General features: G+C 51.6%; 1 protein-coding gene across 12 annotated transcripts in view; it reads left to right on the plus strand.

Moving 5' to 3' along the window:
* The window catches only part of PDE4DIP (phosphodiesterase 4D interacting protein), a 34556-nt gene that overhangs the window by 9874 nt on the left and 8484 nt on the right, over positions 1 to 16198 (plus strand). For all 12 annotated transcript variants that reach the window (XM_074832839.1, XM_074832836.1, XM_074832833.1 and 9 more), the window contains 16 exons: positions 2809 to 2928; positions 4646 to 4765; positions 5010 to 5102; positions 5215 to 5430; positions 5972 to 6130; positions 6505 to 6618; positions 6851 to 6988; positions 7281 to 7460; positions 7730 to 7924; positions 8827 to 8970; positions 10030 to 10108; positions 10654 to 10742; positions 10925 to 11041; positions 11488 to 11625; positions 11934 to 12046; positions 12789 to 12916. In XM_074832839.1, coding sequence (XP_074688940.1) covers positions 2809 to 2928; positions 4646 to 4765; positions 5010 to 5102; positions 5215 to 5430; positions 5972 to 6130; positions 6505 to 6618; positions 6851 to 6988; positions 7281 to 7460; positions 7730 to 7924; positions 8827 to 8970; positions 10030 to 10108; positions 10654 to 10742; positions 10925 to 11041; positions 11488 to 11625; positions 11934 to 12046; positions 12789 to 12916 — 2143 coding nt within the window. The remainder of the gene's footprint in view (positions 1 to 2808; positions 2929 to 4645; positions 4766 to 5009; positions 5103 to 5214; positions 5431 to 5971; positions 6131 to 6504; positions 6619 to 6850; positions 6989 to 7280; positions 7461 to 7729; positions 7925 to 8826; positions 8971 to 10029; positions 10109 to 10653; positions 10743 to 10924; positions 11042 to 11487; positions 11626 to 11933; positions 12047 to 12788; positions 12917 to 16198) is intronic.

Consider the following 16198-nt stretch of genomic DNA (forward strand, 5'->3'; position numbering starts at 1 on the left):
TCACAGGACTTCCTGGTGCTGTTATTTGCCTTGATGGTAGTCCTCGTGTAGCTCCAGATTGCCTTTGTTTTGCTGGCTTTAATGAAATCTTCATTAGTATGCAGTCAAAAAGCTGAACTTGTAACTCCTTTACCACTTTCCTTAATGAATAGAAGGCCTCAGTCAGCTTCAATTCAGAAATATCCATGTCAGCTTAATTGCATTCCCATTAGCAGCCTTAGTGCTGTCTAATGCTCTAGGTAGCCCAGGGGATTAGAAAAATGCTTGTTTATTACTATGGCAACTGTGACTGTGCTGAATTATGCTTCCTATTCAGCCAGTGCTGCTTGCTGTCCCCTCTGCTCGGGCGTTTCCCAGAGCTGTGTGCTTTTCCCATGAAAGCCTGCTCAAGAAATGATGCTATGGAAGAATGTAGAAAAACTAATTTTCATCTGGTGCACAAAGGCATCACGCTGGCAGCCAGCAACTGAAGATGTGGAGCAGGACGTTGTTGCTGCTCCCGTAGTCTGTGTTGCTTGCTACTAATTGTCACAGCCAGGGATATATTTACAGCATAAAAATAGGCTTTCTCTTAAGAGAACGTGGGGCAGTCAACGTGGCGCACTTACGGCTTGGCTTTGGCACCGCCATCCTTGTCTGGGAACTGCGTCTGAGGAGTTTCTCCAGCCTCTGCCATCTGACCGTCCCTGCCAGGAATTCATCCTGTGGGATTTTTTTACTGCTTGTTCCTTTCTGTGGCAGCAGCAGTTCTGGTGTTTGGTGCAGGTTCTGGCAGAATGGGGGGAAAGGGCTTAATCCTTTAGATGGCTTTTAACAGCAAAAATGAGAAGTTGGATGGAGCTAGTAGGCTAAATAATTCTTGTATAAATGATTTTTCTTTGTACAAGCAACACTCTAAAAGTCAGGTACTGCTGTCCAGCGATTCATATGCATAAAAGCCTTTCTGGTAACACGAAAGGAATACATAGGATATATAGGACCACAGTTCCCTTATTGCTTTTGGGAAACTGCAGTTCTTTAAATTGACTGCTGCAAGCTACAGTGACCCAGAGCAATCTGGTGTTGAGACATGTGACCTTGTAGGTACTGTTGTCTTGGGCGTTTTCTTGAACAAACAATTCTCCCCCTTCAGCACTGCAGCCCCAGGAAAATGCCACCAAACCAAGCCTTTGTCAGACCAGCTCTCGCAGCTGCCTGCGGTGCTGTGCTGGCAGCGAGGGTGGTGTTGCCCTACTGACAGCCAGTCTTTTACCCACTGTTCTGGGCAGATGTGAGCTTGGCAGGCTTAGATAATGCCGTGATTATTATTCTTATTTTTTAAAGAAGTGTTCTGTCTGGATTAGTGTGTGCTGACGTTGCTGGAGCTGTACTGAGGAGGGATTGTCAGTAAAATGCTGATGTGGGAGAAACCGCTGGGGAGCCGTGCTCCTGACATGGCTGCGGTGAAGCAGGAGGGAGGCATCTTGGCCTTTGGGACTTTGGACTCTGGAGCTGGCTCTGCCTTTCCCCTCCCTACTCTTTGCTCTTCACGGGCTTTCTGCTTATTTTAATTTGGAATATGTAAATTGTGAGGAAAGGTGTGGGGGTTTTTTTTTTGTTTTCGTCAACTTTATTGCGAAATAGCTGCTGTGGGACAGATTCCAGCAGCTCTCCCTGTCTGATCTGAAGCCTTCTGTCTGGGCAAATTTGAAATTATTTGCTCTGACTTCAAATTTTCAGTAAAATCTTAACAAAACATTAGGGTAAAGGGAAGCATTGCTTCTGTATGGAAGCTTCTGTATGTGAGGGGCAATGCAGAGGCCTGGGGGAAGCTCACTTGCACTGCCTGTCTTTCCCAGAGACAGTGTTTCTGTGGCTGCTGAAGATGAGGATTCAGTCTGACAGGGTTTATCAGAGTTGGCTGTTGTTCTCCCTGTGCTGTCCTCCTGTGTGTGCTCAGAAAAGCTCTGCCATGTTCTTGTAGCCTCTGCACTGCAAGCCTGCGCTTGCCAGGGCTCCCACTTAAAACAGACACTGGTACAATTGATCTCATATCACTGATGAAATTCAGGAATACTTAATGAGTCCTGTGAGGCCTGAGGTGGGTGGCTGGGTTTGAATGCTGCTCTAAGGAGTTAACAACTCACTGTGCAGGAGGTAGCAAAACAGTAAGAAGGGATGACAAGGGATTAGCGTGTGCTCAACCAGCAGGGTCTGGCAGGCCACGTGTCAGTAGGCTGTTTCCTCAATAAATGGGTATGTGTCATGAAAAAAAATCACAGCTGTGGCACTGAATTTGCTGTGGTTTGTGGAACTGCAGGGAATTGCACACGGTGTGGGTGCTGGAGCATGGGGAGCTGTGAAGAGAGCCCAGAGAATCACAAGTGGAGGGGTTCAGAGCAGGGGGTGACTGGTGGGAAGGATTGAAGGTTGTGGGCTTGATTAGCACAGAGGAGCTTGGCAGAACATGGGAAGAAGGTGCTGGTTTTGATGCTTTTTTGAAGCTGCCAGTGGGGCACACGGGAATGGGGGGGAGGTTTCAGGGATGTGGCTTGGGTGTGTGGAGCAGATCTGTCATCAGCCTTCAGACAGTGGTTAGAGCCAGACAGGCTGCTGGGTTCGTGGTACGGCAGGGCACTTCTGGCAGGTCAGGCAGAGAGCTGTCAGCCTATCACTCAGGTGAAGGGACACACAGGCAGCATGTTTCAGAGACAGCTAGAAAAGCCCAGTAGGGCATGTTTAAGTCCATGCTGCAAGGTCTGTAAGGGCTGACGGCTGAATAGAAGAAGCCAGTGCAAGACTTGAGCCATTTCTCTGCTCTTTTTTCAGAATTTGCAGGATGAACATCAGCAGCTGGCTCCAGGTGACCCGGCAGCAGGGGAGCATGTGCCCGATCTCTGTGTTGCAGAGCTGCAGGGTAAAATCCAGCAGTTTGAAGCTGCCAACAAGGTATTTTTTCATGAACAGCAAATTCAGTGCCTAGTGAGTTTGATGTAGTTAGTACTGGAGGGTGCCTCCTAGCCTGGCCAGAGACAGGCATCTGCACCTTCTTTCCAGTAAGAGTGTGTGCTGATGCATGATTTCTCAGTGGTGTTGTCTGCCAGACTGAGTTAAAAGCATTTGCTTTTTTCTGCAGCTGGGCTGTGTAAATTTTCCGTATTTATTTTTGGAAGAACTTCCCACTTGCCTGGTGAGGCTTCCAGGAGCTGGTGAAGGAGAGCTGCATGAGGCTACTTCCCCATCTCTTAGATTTCTGCGGGCTGAGCCTGATGCAGGAGAGAAGGGCACCTCCCTTTTGAGACAGCTGCCTTCTTTTTTCAAGCAGTAAGGGAGATCAGTGCAGAGGGGGTCCTGTTTTCATTTTGATTGAAAAGCTTTCTTGGGAAAGGAACATACATCTGAGTTGTCTTGAGACAGATCAAATTTAGCACGTGTTGCAAGGGGTGGGTGGATATTCTTAGTTATGCTCTTGAACTCTAAAGTAAATTATACCCACTTGGAAAATGGGTTAAATAGGAAAAACTGTTGGGATGGGATCTTTATTTAAATCTGGGGACAGGTGTAAGCTGTTGGAGTTGCCAGGACCATAAAGGTTGACAGTGAAATAGAGGCCCAAGGCCCAGTAAATGCAGTTGGATGTGTTTAAACAGGTTAAAGGGAGTGTCTCTTAGAGAAGAGACAACGTGACAGGTGTGTACAATGAGGAAATCATGTGGCAGCACCAGCTCCTTAAGAAATTGAGGCTTGAGTAAGTTCCAAGAAAGATGCATATCATCCAAGACTAAGAATGCCAACAGGCGGCACGTTTAGAAATGGTAACAGGCAGTTGCTTGAATGCAGAACACGAACATTATGAAATGAAAAGCAGGGAACTGTCCTAAAACTGTTTGAGGTGGTAGTCTCTTTAGGGTGAAAATGTCAAAGGCAAGAGTTTCTCAGGTTGTAAACCAGCCCCAGAGACTAGTGAGACACTGCCCTTTGCTTTGCAGCCGTGCTGTTGGCATGCTGGCACTGGCTAGACTCTCTTGTGCTGAAGCCAGAACTTGAGACTACATAAGCCACTGCTCTGATCAAATGTAAAATTACCTAGACCAGCAGTTGCTGCAGGAGTGCCTGGGTGGTCGACGGAGATAGTAAGAGACAGCGCTGGAAGATTGTGAAGGGGCAGCTGCAATGCTCTAGAGGACCTCAGAAACAAAGGGGACAGTTTTTAGAATGTGTAGCTTCTCCATGTTGATTTTTTTTTTTTTTTTCCCCAGAACTCTTGGGAGGTTTTTGGGCTGAAGCAGCCCCTTTTCTCTTAAGGGAACAGAAACAAATGATAGAAACTGGGAAGGCTGCTGGGCAGTCCGAGTAAGACTCTCCTATAGTATGTGGGAGGCAGTATATGGGAACCCAAGCCTGGAACCTCTCCCCTGCACGTGGGGGCTGCATTGGAGGGACCAGAAGCACTGGAACAGTCCTGCGGAGGGACTGAAGGCTTTGTGTGTTTACTCAGTGGTCTCCACCCAGCTCAAACAGTGTTTACAGACTCTAGAGGGAGCCACGTTGATCTTGATCTGGTGAACACCTGGGCTGTATGGATTTGAGTAAGGAGTGGGATTCCTAAGGGTGTTTATGTAGAGCATTAGGAAGGATGAAAAAAACAACATATTTCTGTCTTCAGTTGTTACAGGAAAAGCTGAATGAATTGAATTTTGAATTAAAATCTGTCCAAGAAACATCGCAAAGGCAAGATTGTACAATCCAGAGTCTGAACGAGGTCCTGAAGAGCAAAGAGAGTAAGGTAATGGTTTTGGGTGGACAGGGTGGTGCTCACCGATAAAGGACAGTGTGCTAGTCCTGTGGGCAGTGACTGAAAAGGAATGTTTAAGCCATCTCTAGGCATCCTGGATCTCATTAAATTACTCTTGCGAAGCTCTTACTTTCATGCGGTGTTGACATGCATCGTAATCCATGCTGGAGGCCTGGGATGGGAGGGTTTGTGCTTGGTTTGCCAATGACTGAGCTTCTTGTCCTTTGACTCATAGACAGAAGAGCTGTACCATATCATTGAAGGGCAGAATGAGACAATGGGCAAGCTGCGGGACATGTTACACAGAAGCCACCTGGGACAGTTGCAGGTATGTCACTGGAAAGCCTCAAATACATCAGGTTCGTTCTGCAGGGATCCTGATTTTTAAATCCCTCTCATGAAGTGATTCTTTGAGTTTCTCTGCTTCCCACTCTTGTTAGATGTCAGAGAGCCCACTCTCATCCCAGGAGCAGCAAATGTCACTGCTAGATCTTCAGAATACGCTTTTCTGCACCAAGCTGGAGGTGCAGAAACTGAAAAGAGCTCAGCGCCAGAAAGAGCATCAACTGACTGAAGCCAGGAGAGCAACCCAGCTCCTAGAGACCATGGTGCATGAGGAGGAGCAGCAGAAAGAGGCAGCCTTGAAACACAACCAGGTATGACGAGCACTTAGCCTGGAAGTCTGTTTTACATGACTTAAGAAACGTTGATGTAGTCAGTACTCTGCTCTCATTCATCATTTCTGCCTACACCAGTCCAGGCACACTTGGCTAACCCCATGTGACATGTGGCAGGGAGAATTCTCCAGCCTCCTTAGCTTCATATCTGAGGATTTAGAATCAGCAAAGACACGTGATAGTGTATATGTTGTCACTTGTATGTCTTTGGTGCAAATGTCCCATCTCTTTTTGTGATGTTACAAAGTTAATGTCCACTGCTGCACAGGTTAGCTGTCATTGACTGTAAAACTCTGCCTGTGGCCAGAGCAAGGGGTTTAGATGGATGGATACCCTGGGAGATGAAATAAATTCAGACTTCATCACCATGGAAGTGTGTTTTGAGATGTGAAAGCTGTAGTATTGCAGAGCATTTTTGGCTCTTCGCACAGCCCTTGTTGCTCTTGGCTTCTTCAGATTGGCCTGCTGTTTACAGGTGTGTTGAGGACTGACTGCCAAGGTGTGTGCTTTTCCCTTGCAGGAGCTGCGTGCTGTGGTACAGCAGCTGCAGGCAGAGCTGCAGGACAAGGCTCAGCAGCTCCAGACGGTAGAGTGGGAGAAATGCCGTGAGCTGCAGGCCCAGGAGCAGAAAGTTCACCGTTTGAGTCAGCATCTGGCTCGCAAGGAACAGCTTCTGCAGGTGCGATGCAGAAAGATTCAAGCTGATCATAACTAGCCAGGGCCCCTGCTCCTCCTTTAGGTATTCGGCCATGCAAAAGTCAGTCTGTAGTTTTCATTCATGCCCTTTGAAGAAGGGAAGGAAAGGGATGCTTCTGGGCTCCCAAGATGAGGAGAAGGCACAGGTGTCCAAGTACCTCAGCCCACAGCAATGCCTGGTGAGCCCTGGCAGACACTAGTCAACCAGCCCCAGGTGCTGGGACTCTGCCATCCTTTTATGGGGGAGGTAGAGCAAGTGTAGGATAGAGGTAGTTAGCCCTGATTCTCCTGTGCTGCTCTCTGGGGTGTTTCTGGACTGACAGTTGTACTAGCAGCATGTGTGTGTGTGACCTCTAGGAATCAAGAGAGCTTCTGCAATGCCAGCAAAGCTCGGACAAGAGTCCTGCAGCCATGAATGCCATGTTGGAGAAACTGCAGCAGCGAGTCAGCGACAGGGATGATGCTCTGGAGGTGAGCGCAGTCTGCTGGGGATGTCTCAGTTTTCCCTGAGGCTCAGCCGTTGGGCTACCATCAGCGGTACAGCCCAGGCTGACCCCAGGGGTGACCGTGTCTTCTGCATGCTCTCCATGGCCCAGCCTTCCAGAGGAATCCTCTGAAAGGGAGAGCTGAGGTGTCCCCCCAGTGAGTGGTGGGCTGCAGAGCCCTACTGCCCCATTCTGAGTGATCACCCCTCTCACCCTAGCGAGCAGTGGATGAGAAGTTCTGTGCCCTGGAGAAGAAAGAGCAAGAGCTGCAACAGCTCCATCTCTCAATAAGGGAGCGTGGAAGTGACCTGGAGAGACTGCGCAATGTCCTATCCAGCAACGAGGCCACCATTCATGTGAGTGCTTGTACCTGGGTGTGATGTGGTGCTAGACAAACCTTCTTGTGAATGCTCTGGTTGTTGCTGGGGAGAGTGGCTGCAGGGTGTTGGCCTTCCTCTGGCCCTGTGTGCAGGGCAAGTTCCTGGGTCACTCATGTTTCTGGACTGGGTGTAGAGGTGAGTGTGGTGTCTGGAGAGGATGGGTGAATATATGTGACTCCACTGGCATGAGAGACTGGTATTTCCAGTTCTGTTTAATTCAGGATAAAGTCTCTGTCCCTGGTTGATCTGCTTCTGTTGTGGTCCTCAGAGCCTGGAGAGCCTCCTGAAAGCCAAAACCCTGGAACTAGAGCAGGTCTCAGCAACCTGCCAAAACCTCCAGTGGCTCAAGGAGGAGATCGAAGCCAAATCCTGCATCAGGCAGAAGGAGCAGGAGGGGATCATCCAGCAGCTGCAGACCTGCTTGCATGACAGGAACAAGGAAGTGGAGGTAAGGCCTCAACTTGGCTTCTGAGCCTTCAGCCAGTTTGTCTGCAGAGAGTGGTCCCAAACCAGAGCACCCTGGCTGCCTGCCTCTGAGGAGGGCACTTGAACCTCTGCCCAGGGCTTTGGATGCTGACTGCTTTTGGCACCTGTAAATACCTGCACTTGCTGAGACACTGCTCTTGGCTACACCCAGGCTGAAGAGCTGTCCTTGAACAGCGTGCAGTTTGATGGTAGCAATGTCTCTCCATCTCTCCCTTCCTCCCCCTTGTTCAGGAGCTTACAGCAACTCTGCTGTGCAAGTTGGGCCCAGGACAGAGTGAGATAGCAGAGGAGCTGTGCTTGCGTCTCCAGCACAAGGAGAAGATGCTGCAGGATCTCCTCAGTGACAGGAACCATCAGACCACGGAGCATGATGCTGAAATCCGGGAGCTGCTGCAGGCCCTGAGCACCAAGGAGCAGCAGAGCAGAGTGAGTTGTAGCAGTGCCGCAGTGGGGGGGCTGGGGTGGATGGCTCTGCCTTGCGTTAAGCAAGCAGAAGCTGCTCTCTGGCTGCTGTTGGTGTAGCCTGGTGGAGCTGCTGAGTGTTGAAGAACCGCATGAGATGCCATGAGCTGTTTCTAGGTTGGTCTCAACCTGTCATGTGTGAGCAGTTATGAAGCAACAGCTCTTCTAGCAGTGTTCAGGTGTCAGGTCCCTGTCATTAAGTGGCTGGGCAGGGTTGTGTGTGTGGTGGGGAAGGAGGTGCAGATCCTCCTAGATATCTGTGCTCCCGGGCTCAGGGCAGCAGAGGGGCCATGGGAGGGTCGCTGCTTCCTGTGGGCGTTACCAGACCAGAAAGGACGACTCTGAGCTGTTTCTTGTGTAGTGCAGAAGCCTGAGGAAGCTCTGCTCATTGTCTCTTAATTTACATGTTGGTCAAACTGGTGCATGCTCCTGGGCATGTAAATGCCACTTAAAGAGCCACAGTTCCTACTCTGCCTACTCTTGCACACTGGATGCAGTTCAGCGTTACCCAAAATACTTTGCATCAAGTTTCCATTCATAAAAAGGGAGCTAAGAGGCCAAGGCGCTGCCTTCTGCTCGGTGTCTGTCCTCTGTCCATTCTCCCCTCTTAAGTGGGGTGAGAGAAACTGAGGAGCTTGTTCTCAGTAGAGAGGCTGAGCCTTCCTGTGGCTGTCTGACAAGTAGAGATGGGAGGGCTGCAGTGGAGTTGCTGTGAGTGGCCAGGAGCTCTCCGGCTGGTTTGCAGAGCTTCTGGTCTAAAGTGACAAATATTGAGATGGTTTCCCTTAGTCTCTAAGGAAGGTGAGGGACAGGGATCTTACCCCTGGTCACAGTCCTACCTTCCCCTATTTTTCCTGCTCAATCAGGTGGCTGCTGAGAAGATGGCACATGCTTTGGCTGAAAGGAGCTGCGAGTTACAACTCCTACGCCAGCATGTGTTGGGGAAGGAGCCTGTCGGGACCCAGTTGGCTGGTGCCAGGCTGTTGAAGCAGGACAAACAGCCCATACAAGTAAGAATCGTACACTGTGTTTGTCTGCCTGTGGCCTTGGGGCTCCAGAGAGAACTGATTGCCACAGAAGGAAATGGGAGAGAGTGGAGCACCACAGAGAATGATAGAAATGAAAGTGGGATTAGGGAAGAGACTTCCTATAGGAGGAAGAGAAGAAACTGAGGAGCAGAAATGCTGCCTGGATGTTCTGATGTTGATTCCACCAGCCTTTGTCACTCAGTATCTCCTCCTTTCTTTTGATCAAGCAGTATTTGGGTCCTTAGGGCACGTGAGAGTATGAAAAAAATTCACCTTCTGACCTTCCAACATTGACCCAGTCCTTCCTTGGGCTGGGCTGCCTCACTGTATTGTAATCCCCTCCCTGACATTGTCACATTCTGGAGGGGACAGGAGAGCTAATTTTAGGTCCCACTAATTCTTGGCAGAGCCTGCTGGCTGTTTACTGTCTCTTCCACAATTGGAGTTGGTATTTTTAAAGCAGCTTTGCTAAAACCCCTTTGAGGCTGAACACAGCTTCAAGGCTACATATGCCACACTCCTATTTGAGCAGCTGTTAGTGGTTTATTGGTGAGCTGACATGTGAACGTTTTTAAGCAGCTGTAAACAGGTTGCTTGTTTCTATTCCCAGGATCAAAGTGAGCTCTAGAGACTTCCAGGGATGTGTGTATGGGCCAAGCTTTGTGTTTTCCTTTTTGCATGGTCCCTCTGGGCCACATCTTTGGATGAAGATGTAGGCCTTTGTAGAGTCTCAGCTGAAAGATGGGCTTGCTGCAGTTGAGTGAAACCTGTCTAATCCTTACTATGAAGACACTCGCTGCCAGCAACCTCCCAGTGCCAAATAAAACAAGGCCGGCGCCCTGTTGCCCACACATACAGCTTCTAGGTTGGGTGCAATTCACCTGTCCCCACTGCCTGGCTAGATCCCCTTCTTTGGTTTCTCACATTTCAGATGTGTCAACAAAGCAGCCAACAGCTTTGCTGCAATCCTGGAGCTCTGGGGTAACTGCAAGTGCTAAGTTCCCCATAAAGATGCAAACCTGGACGCTTTTGTGTTTTCAGGAAATACTGCAAAGAGCTTGTGGAGCTACAGCCATTGCCGGACCCCCACAGGGGGACAGCAGCTGCAGGACAGAGGGAGGTGAGTGTGGTGACAGCTTCTTTTGAGGTCCCCAAATGTGACCAGGGCTTTTTGATGTGGGGGAATCGTGGTTACATGAAACTGTGAAGAGAGTAAAGAGCTTTGAGCAAGCGTGAGTATTTTCAAATAAAGCTGTGCCTCCCCTTTGGGTGATGGTTCAGGGATGTTTGGGGATGGGAATATGGGAAAGAGAGAGGCTTGTGTTGGGTTTGAGGTGAGGTGCTTCTGCTCAAGAGCTGATGCTGTCCAGTGAAGGGTTTTTGACTTCGTAGTTCAGGCTGGGCTGAGACAAGTGCAGCTGGCTTGGGTTTTGCCTTGGGGCCAGGACACCTGAACTTTGCCGGGGTGGGACAGCAGGCCTGGGATGTTGCTGTTTCTTTGGGCTGCTGTTTAAGGATCAAACAGGGAAGAATAGTGTTTACTAAGAAGCAGTGTGATGGGGAGCACGAGCATTGTGGACTTACCTTGCCGAAGAGGAATTCCGTCTGATACTGAGGTCAGAGCTGATGCACGGTTTCCCTGCAGTAACCATGCTGTCTTTGCAGTTACAATGTCAGCAGCAGAACTTGAGAAGGATCTTGTTAATGCCAAAGAGGAGCTGGAGCTGATGGCAAAGAAGGAAAGGGAAAGCAGGGTGAGCTTGTGATGGAGCCTGTGCCCATCTCCCTTGCTTACGGGAGACCATTGGGCTGCCCCTCACTGGAAGTTTTGGACCCCCCTATTGTGAGGGTACCCCCAGTGAGAGAAATGAGGCAGCAGCTTGCAGTGGGGTGTTGGCTTTCTGAAGTCTCTCATGGGCTTCTCTTCCCTCCCTAGCGGGAGCTCGCTGCTCTCCAGTCTGTTGTGGCCACGCAGGAGGAAGAGCTGCAGGTGCAGGCCTCCGATATAGAGTCCTTGACCAGGACCATCCAGATCAAAGAGGACCTCATCAAGGTGAGAGAACGTGCTCTACTGGGCCGGTTCCGCCTGGGAGGGCTGCAGAGGAGTTTCTTCTTTCCCCACATCCTCAGAGTAATGTGGCTGGCTGCCCGTGGATGGTATTGCTGCTGGTTTGCCTACAGCCCTCTGTGTTACTTTGACCAGAAAGCAAAGACCCCAACCCCCAGAGTATTATTATTTGGCTTTTTGCTTCTTGTGTACCAAACGCCCTTCTTAGAGTCCTTTAAACAGAGTGCATTGTGTCCCTTCTGAGTTCTTGCTCCAGGCTGTTGTCTGTGCCTAACACACTCTGCGTGCTTTGGCATTCCTTCCTTAGGAGACCTGGGTCTTTCCAAACACTGGAAACTTTTGGCAGTTGCGTTCCAGGGAGGATTATGAAGGTCCAGCTGTCCTTGTTACTGATCCCTTCTTCACTGAGCTCTCCTGCTGTTGACTTTCAGGATCTGCAGATGCAGCTGGTAGATCCCGAAGAAATTCCAGCCGTGGAAAGGCTGACGCAAGAAGTGCTGGTGCTTCGGGAGAAAGTGGCCTTAGTGGAGTCACGAGGACAGGAGGCTACTGGAAACAGAAGGCAGCAGGTAGTGTGCCCTGTGGGGCAAGCTTGGGTGTGTTCACATTTCTGCTGGTGCTCAGTTATGAGGCTGTTTTCAGCCTTTGGATATGCTGAGATGTGCTTGTTCTTGGAAGCTGGCTGTGTACACTAGGGGAAATACAGAGGAGAGGATTGGCTCCCTTTAGCACTTATCTCAAGGGCAGAGTCTTTTGGGAGTCCAGGGGTGACACTGGTCAACTCGAACACTTGGGACACAAGAGAGGAAGGGGATGCCTCTGTTTCTCTGGGGCAGCCAGATACCTCCTTTGATTTCTGTCTCTTCTCTCCAACCAGTTGTTACTGATGCTGGAAGGGCTGGTGGCTGAAAGGAATCGGTTAAATGAGGCTCTCCAGGCAGAGAGGCAGCTCTACGGCAGCCTGGTAAAGTTTCACACGCACCCAGACAGGTAAGCAAGGCTGAGGTGGAGCCGTGCTGCCCTGCTCCGCGGCTGGGGCAGGCCCTGAAGCAGTGATCGCTCTGCAAGTCTGAGAGCCCGCAGTGGGGAAGAGGGAGTCTAAGCAAAGGATCAGGCACGTGGCTTTGGGAGTCCAGGTTTTAGGCAGCCTTCTTCCCATGAAGAGGTTCCAGTGGCCAGCTTTAAATGCTGCCAAAACTCCCCCCATTGCCACCTCTTATTCAGGCCCTGGGATTTCCATCTCTGTTCCCTGGCTCATCCCGTCCCAGCTCAGTTTCCCACCCATGCTTGGCCACCTTTCAGAGGCTGCTGTCAAATTCCCAACCAACTGTTGGGTTGATAAGGATCTGTCTAGGTTGTCCCAGGCGGTTGTCCCGCAGCGCAGTACAGCCTGCATTCTCTGTCCTCTGCACTAATCCCTGCCCTTCACGGGGCTGCAGCCTCTGGGATATTTGAGCTACCTGATAGCAAGAGAGCACATAAGTGGAGTGCTTGGGTAAGTACTGAAGAACAGCTGTGACTAGGAGTCCCCTACCATGGGCTGGAGCTTTTTTGGGGGATGGCTGTGCGCTGGGGAGGTTTAGAGGTGAGGCGAGAGGTGGCCAAGCTGCCTGGGGAGCATGCGGGGCCTGTGCCTGGAGCAGGTGCCAGTCCTGGATGGAGGGGCCGAGTGGGAGTGCGCTTGCTGTGGCCTGTCTAACCCTCTTCCCTTTTGTGCGGCGTGTCTGCTTAGCGCTGCAAGAGACCACACTCTGCAGGTGGAGCTGGAGGGGGTCCACGAGCTCCGGGGACAACTGGAAGAAGCTCTTGGAAGAAGCTTGGAGCGTTTGAGCAGGCTGGAGACACAGGGCGCCATAGGAGGTGGGGAACAGGAGCGTGTGAGAGTCCTACCCCAGCATGCCTTCTGAGCACTGGCGCTCGCCCGCCTGCCACGGAAACGGTTCACTAACTGAGCGAGCCTGTCTCACTGACTCTGGGAGGGTTGCTTTGGTACTTAGCAATGGTACGATAGAACTTGTGCAGGGCTTTTTTGTTTGATTTTTGTGCTGCTTTGGAAACGGCGATCAGTGCAATCCACCTGTGTCTCGTGTATGTTCCTGTCTGACCCACCCTGGTGGCCACTGATGTATTTGCACATTCAAATCATTCCATTTTAGTTGATTTCCCTCTCTCCCTTCTCCACTCACCCCCATGGGCCGAATAAAGATTCCCTTTCTCTGAAGGAAACACCAGATGTTCTCTATCATCTCCCAAGTGCATGAGTGTGAATGTTTGTATTCCCTCACCGTTTTTCTTACCCAGTGACATCCCCTTCTTGGGTTGATGGTGGCTGGCCCAAAAGGAGAAGGTGTATATGGAAAAGTGGGTGCCAGAGCCAGAGCCAGAGACCTGGTGGCACTTGCCTGAAGCCCTTACACAAGTCTTTTGAGTGTAGCACCAACGATTCATTTTATGCTTAAAACAAATCCTACTCCAGTATTGATGATTTTACTGAGTCTTTTTTTTTTTTTCCCCCCTAATTGTAAGTTGTCTCAGCCTAGCTTGCGTGTGCCTTCAAGGGAGAGCTTCCTCCTCTTTTCTGACAGATGGTTTGGGGTGACCAAGACCTGTACCTGCTCCTGGGGTCTGGGCTGGGTCTGCTACCTCACTTGTATGCACACATCTCACAGGCTCCACACACCCCTTGGGCAATGAGCAGGGCCCTGTTTCTGCTTTGCTGGGGACAGTCCCACTTGGCACCACCATGTACGTTTTCTAGGGCATCTTTCACCTCCTCTGCGAGTGCTGAGGCTGGTGCGACAGCTGAGAAACAATAACAGCAGCTTTCTGATGACCAGCGCTTCCCATGTGCAGGGGCTATGGATCAGCTGTCTCATACTCCGTCACTTCCCAAGGTGGCAGGAGCAAATTTTGTACCTCTGAGCATCTGTTTCTGCTTGCTGGGGAAGCTGAACCGGGAGCGGGCGGAGCAGAAGAGCTCGGTCTCGCTGGGCTGTGCCACCTGGACCTGTGACTGCTCTGCTGCACATCTTGTGACTGCTTCACGTGGCACCACCGACCCTATGCCTTGCACCCCTTCTTCTCTTCCCTGCTTCAGACCAGGGCGGGAGGCAGCACAGCTCTCCCTCCCTTCACACGCAGCAGGTCGGCACCGCGCCTCTGCGTCCGCACTTGGCTGCCTGGCGAGTTCAGCAGTTCTCATGTGTCCCTTCGGGCCACAACTCAGGGCTGCTGGGCAGCTCTGGTACGTGGTTAGCTTTTCATTTCTTGTGTTTCATCTCATTCCCTTCCTCTCCCTTCTCTGTGTAGCACCATCTTCTCTTCCTCCTTCTGCTTTTCACTGTGTAGGAGCCTTTGTGTCCCTGTCCTTACCTTCCCACCTCCCCTCCTCCATCCTGGCGCTGATGCCCCGCTGGCTCCCTGGTCCTGTGGAGCCCAGGGCCCAGCAGACTCATGGGCATGGCATGAGGGAAGTCTTGGCTGGTGCTCCGGCAGCTCCTGTCTCTTCGTGTGTGTTTTGCTGCAGATCTGCCCCTGGTCTCTGCTAGCATCGCTGCTGTAAGTGCCCCGTAGGGAAGCATTGTCCTAGACTGAGGTGTCCCAACTTTTTCGCTCCGTTCCTCAGGGCCTCCTTTTATCCCTGGTATCCCTGGCTGTGCGCTTCTCTGCACCATCCCCTGCCTGAGAGCTCCCTCTCTCCAGCTGTGCAGTGCTTTGTGCTGTCTTGTAGCTCTTTGTGGAGGTCTCTTTCCTCTCTCAATTTGCCTGGGGACCTTGCTTCCTTTCCCTTGTTCCCAGCAGCGTGAAGACTGCCAGTGCAGCCAGTGCACCTGGGTGTCCTGTGCCTGTGGGCCACCTGCAATTTTCAAGCCATGCAGCTGATTCTCTTTACCTTCAGGCTAGGTGTGAAAGAGAGGAGTCTGTGAAAAACAGTGCTGGGGTTGCATCTCTTGTGTCCTTTGCTGGTAACATGCAGAGAGCTGAGCAGCCTCTGTCCCTTTGAATGTGCACCCTGGTGTGCTCCTGCTGTGATGGAGGATTCCAGCCCTACCTGCACCCTTCTCTGCTCTCCCAGCACCAGCTTCCTTCCCCCCCCTTTTTTTTTTCTCGTTGAGATTTTGCACTCCCTTTTTCTGCACCCAGTCCTGGAGCGCTGGGAGCTGTGCGGAGCTGTGAGTGACGGTGAGAAGCAGGGTACTGTGTTCTGGCACAGGAGATGGTTCTGCCAGGTCCCCAGAGCAGCTGTGCTGGCTGTGAGCCACCCTGCCCTGGCCTCAGCCACAGCGACCCAGCTTGCACGTGGCCGTCAGCCCCCAGCAAAGCCTGCAGCAAGGGTCTGCATCCCCTCGCCTTCAGCGCCCTGCAGGCACCGAGCTGTAGCCCTAGATGCTTTGTTACCTGGCAGGTGCTGTCCCTAGGGGCTCACAGCCCTGTGGCTATGTTTGATGCCACCCGTGGGACCTGCTTCCTCACTGGGCTGCTGCTGCCGCTTCCAGCTGCCTCTTAAGCGTTTTGCTCCTGCAATGGTGCTTCTCTGTGACGGCTGTCCTTGTTCCCTGGGCCATGGCTGCTTCAGTGAACAGGCTCCACCATGCAGGCTGATGTCTGCCCAGGCTCAGCAGTGAGGTGCCCCTGATTTTTGCAGCCTCCTGGCAGTTGCTTGTCACAAGTGGGTCTCCTGAGCGTGCCACCATTGTGTGCTGTGCAATCACCTGCCTGCTGCAAGGCGTGCTCCTGGCTGGTCCTCAGCTTTCCCTCCCAGGAGCCATGTGCTTTCCTGCTGGCTTCTCCTTCACCAGTGATGTTTGGCTGCTCTCCTGCCCCATGTTCAGCCTTCCCTGGGAGCTCCAGACCTGATAGTGATGTGTTTGGCCATGGGCAAAGTAGCTGCATCTCCTGCGGAGCACAGGCAGCTGCAAAACCTGGCCCTGTGCAGCCCCGGCCTTGGGTCCTGTCCAAGCTCCCCTCTCCCTGGCCAAAAGAGAGATTGGGGGTACACCCATGTCCCAGCCCAGTGGAAAGAGAGTGTAAGAGCAGGCAGTGCCCTGCAGCTGCGTGGGGGAAGAGCTGCCCAGACAAGAGGTGCAAGCCCTCACCCAGGGCTCTGCACCAAGGGGCCAGGAGCAGAGCTGTGTGCAAGCA

Source organism: Strix aluco, chromosome 8, assembly GCF_031877795.1.
Source record: "Strix aluco isolate bStrAlu1 chromosome 8, bStrAlu1.hap1, whole genome shotgun sequence".
Taxonomy (NCBI): Eukaryota; Metazoa; Chordata; class Aves; order Strigiformes; family Strigidae; genus Strix; species Strix aluco.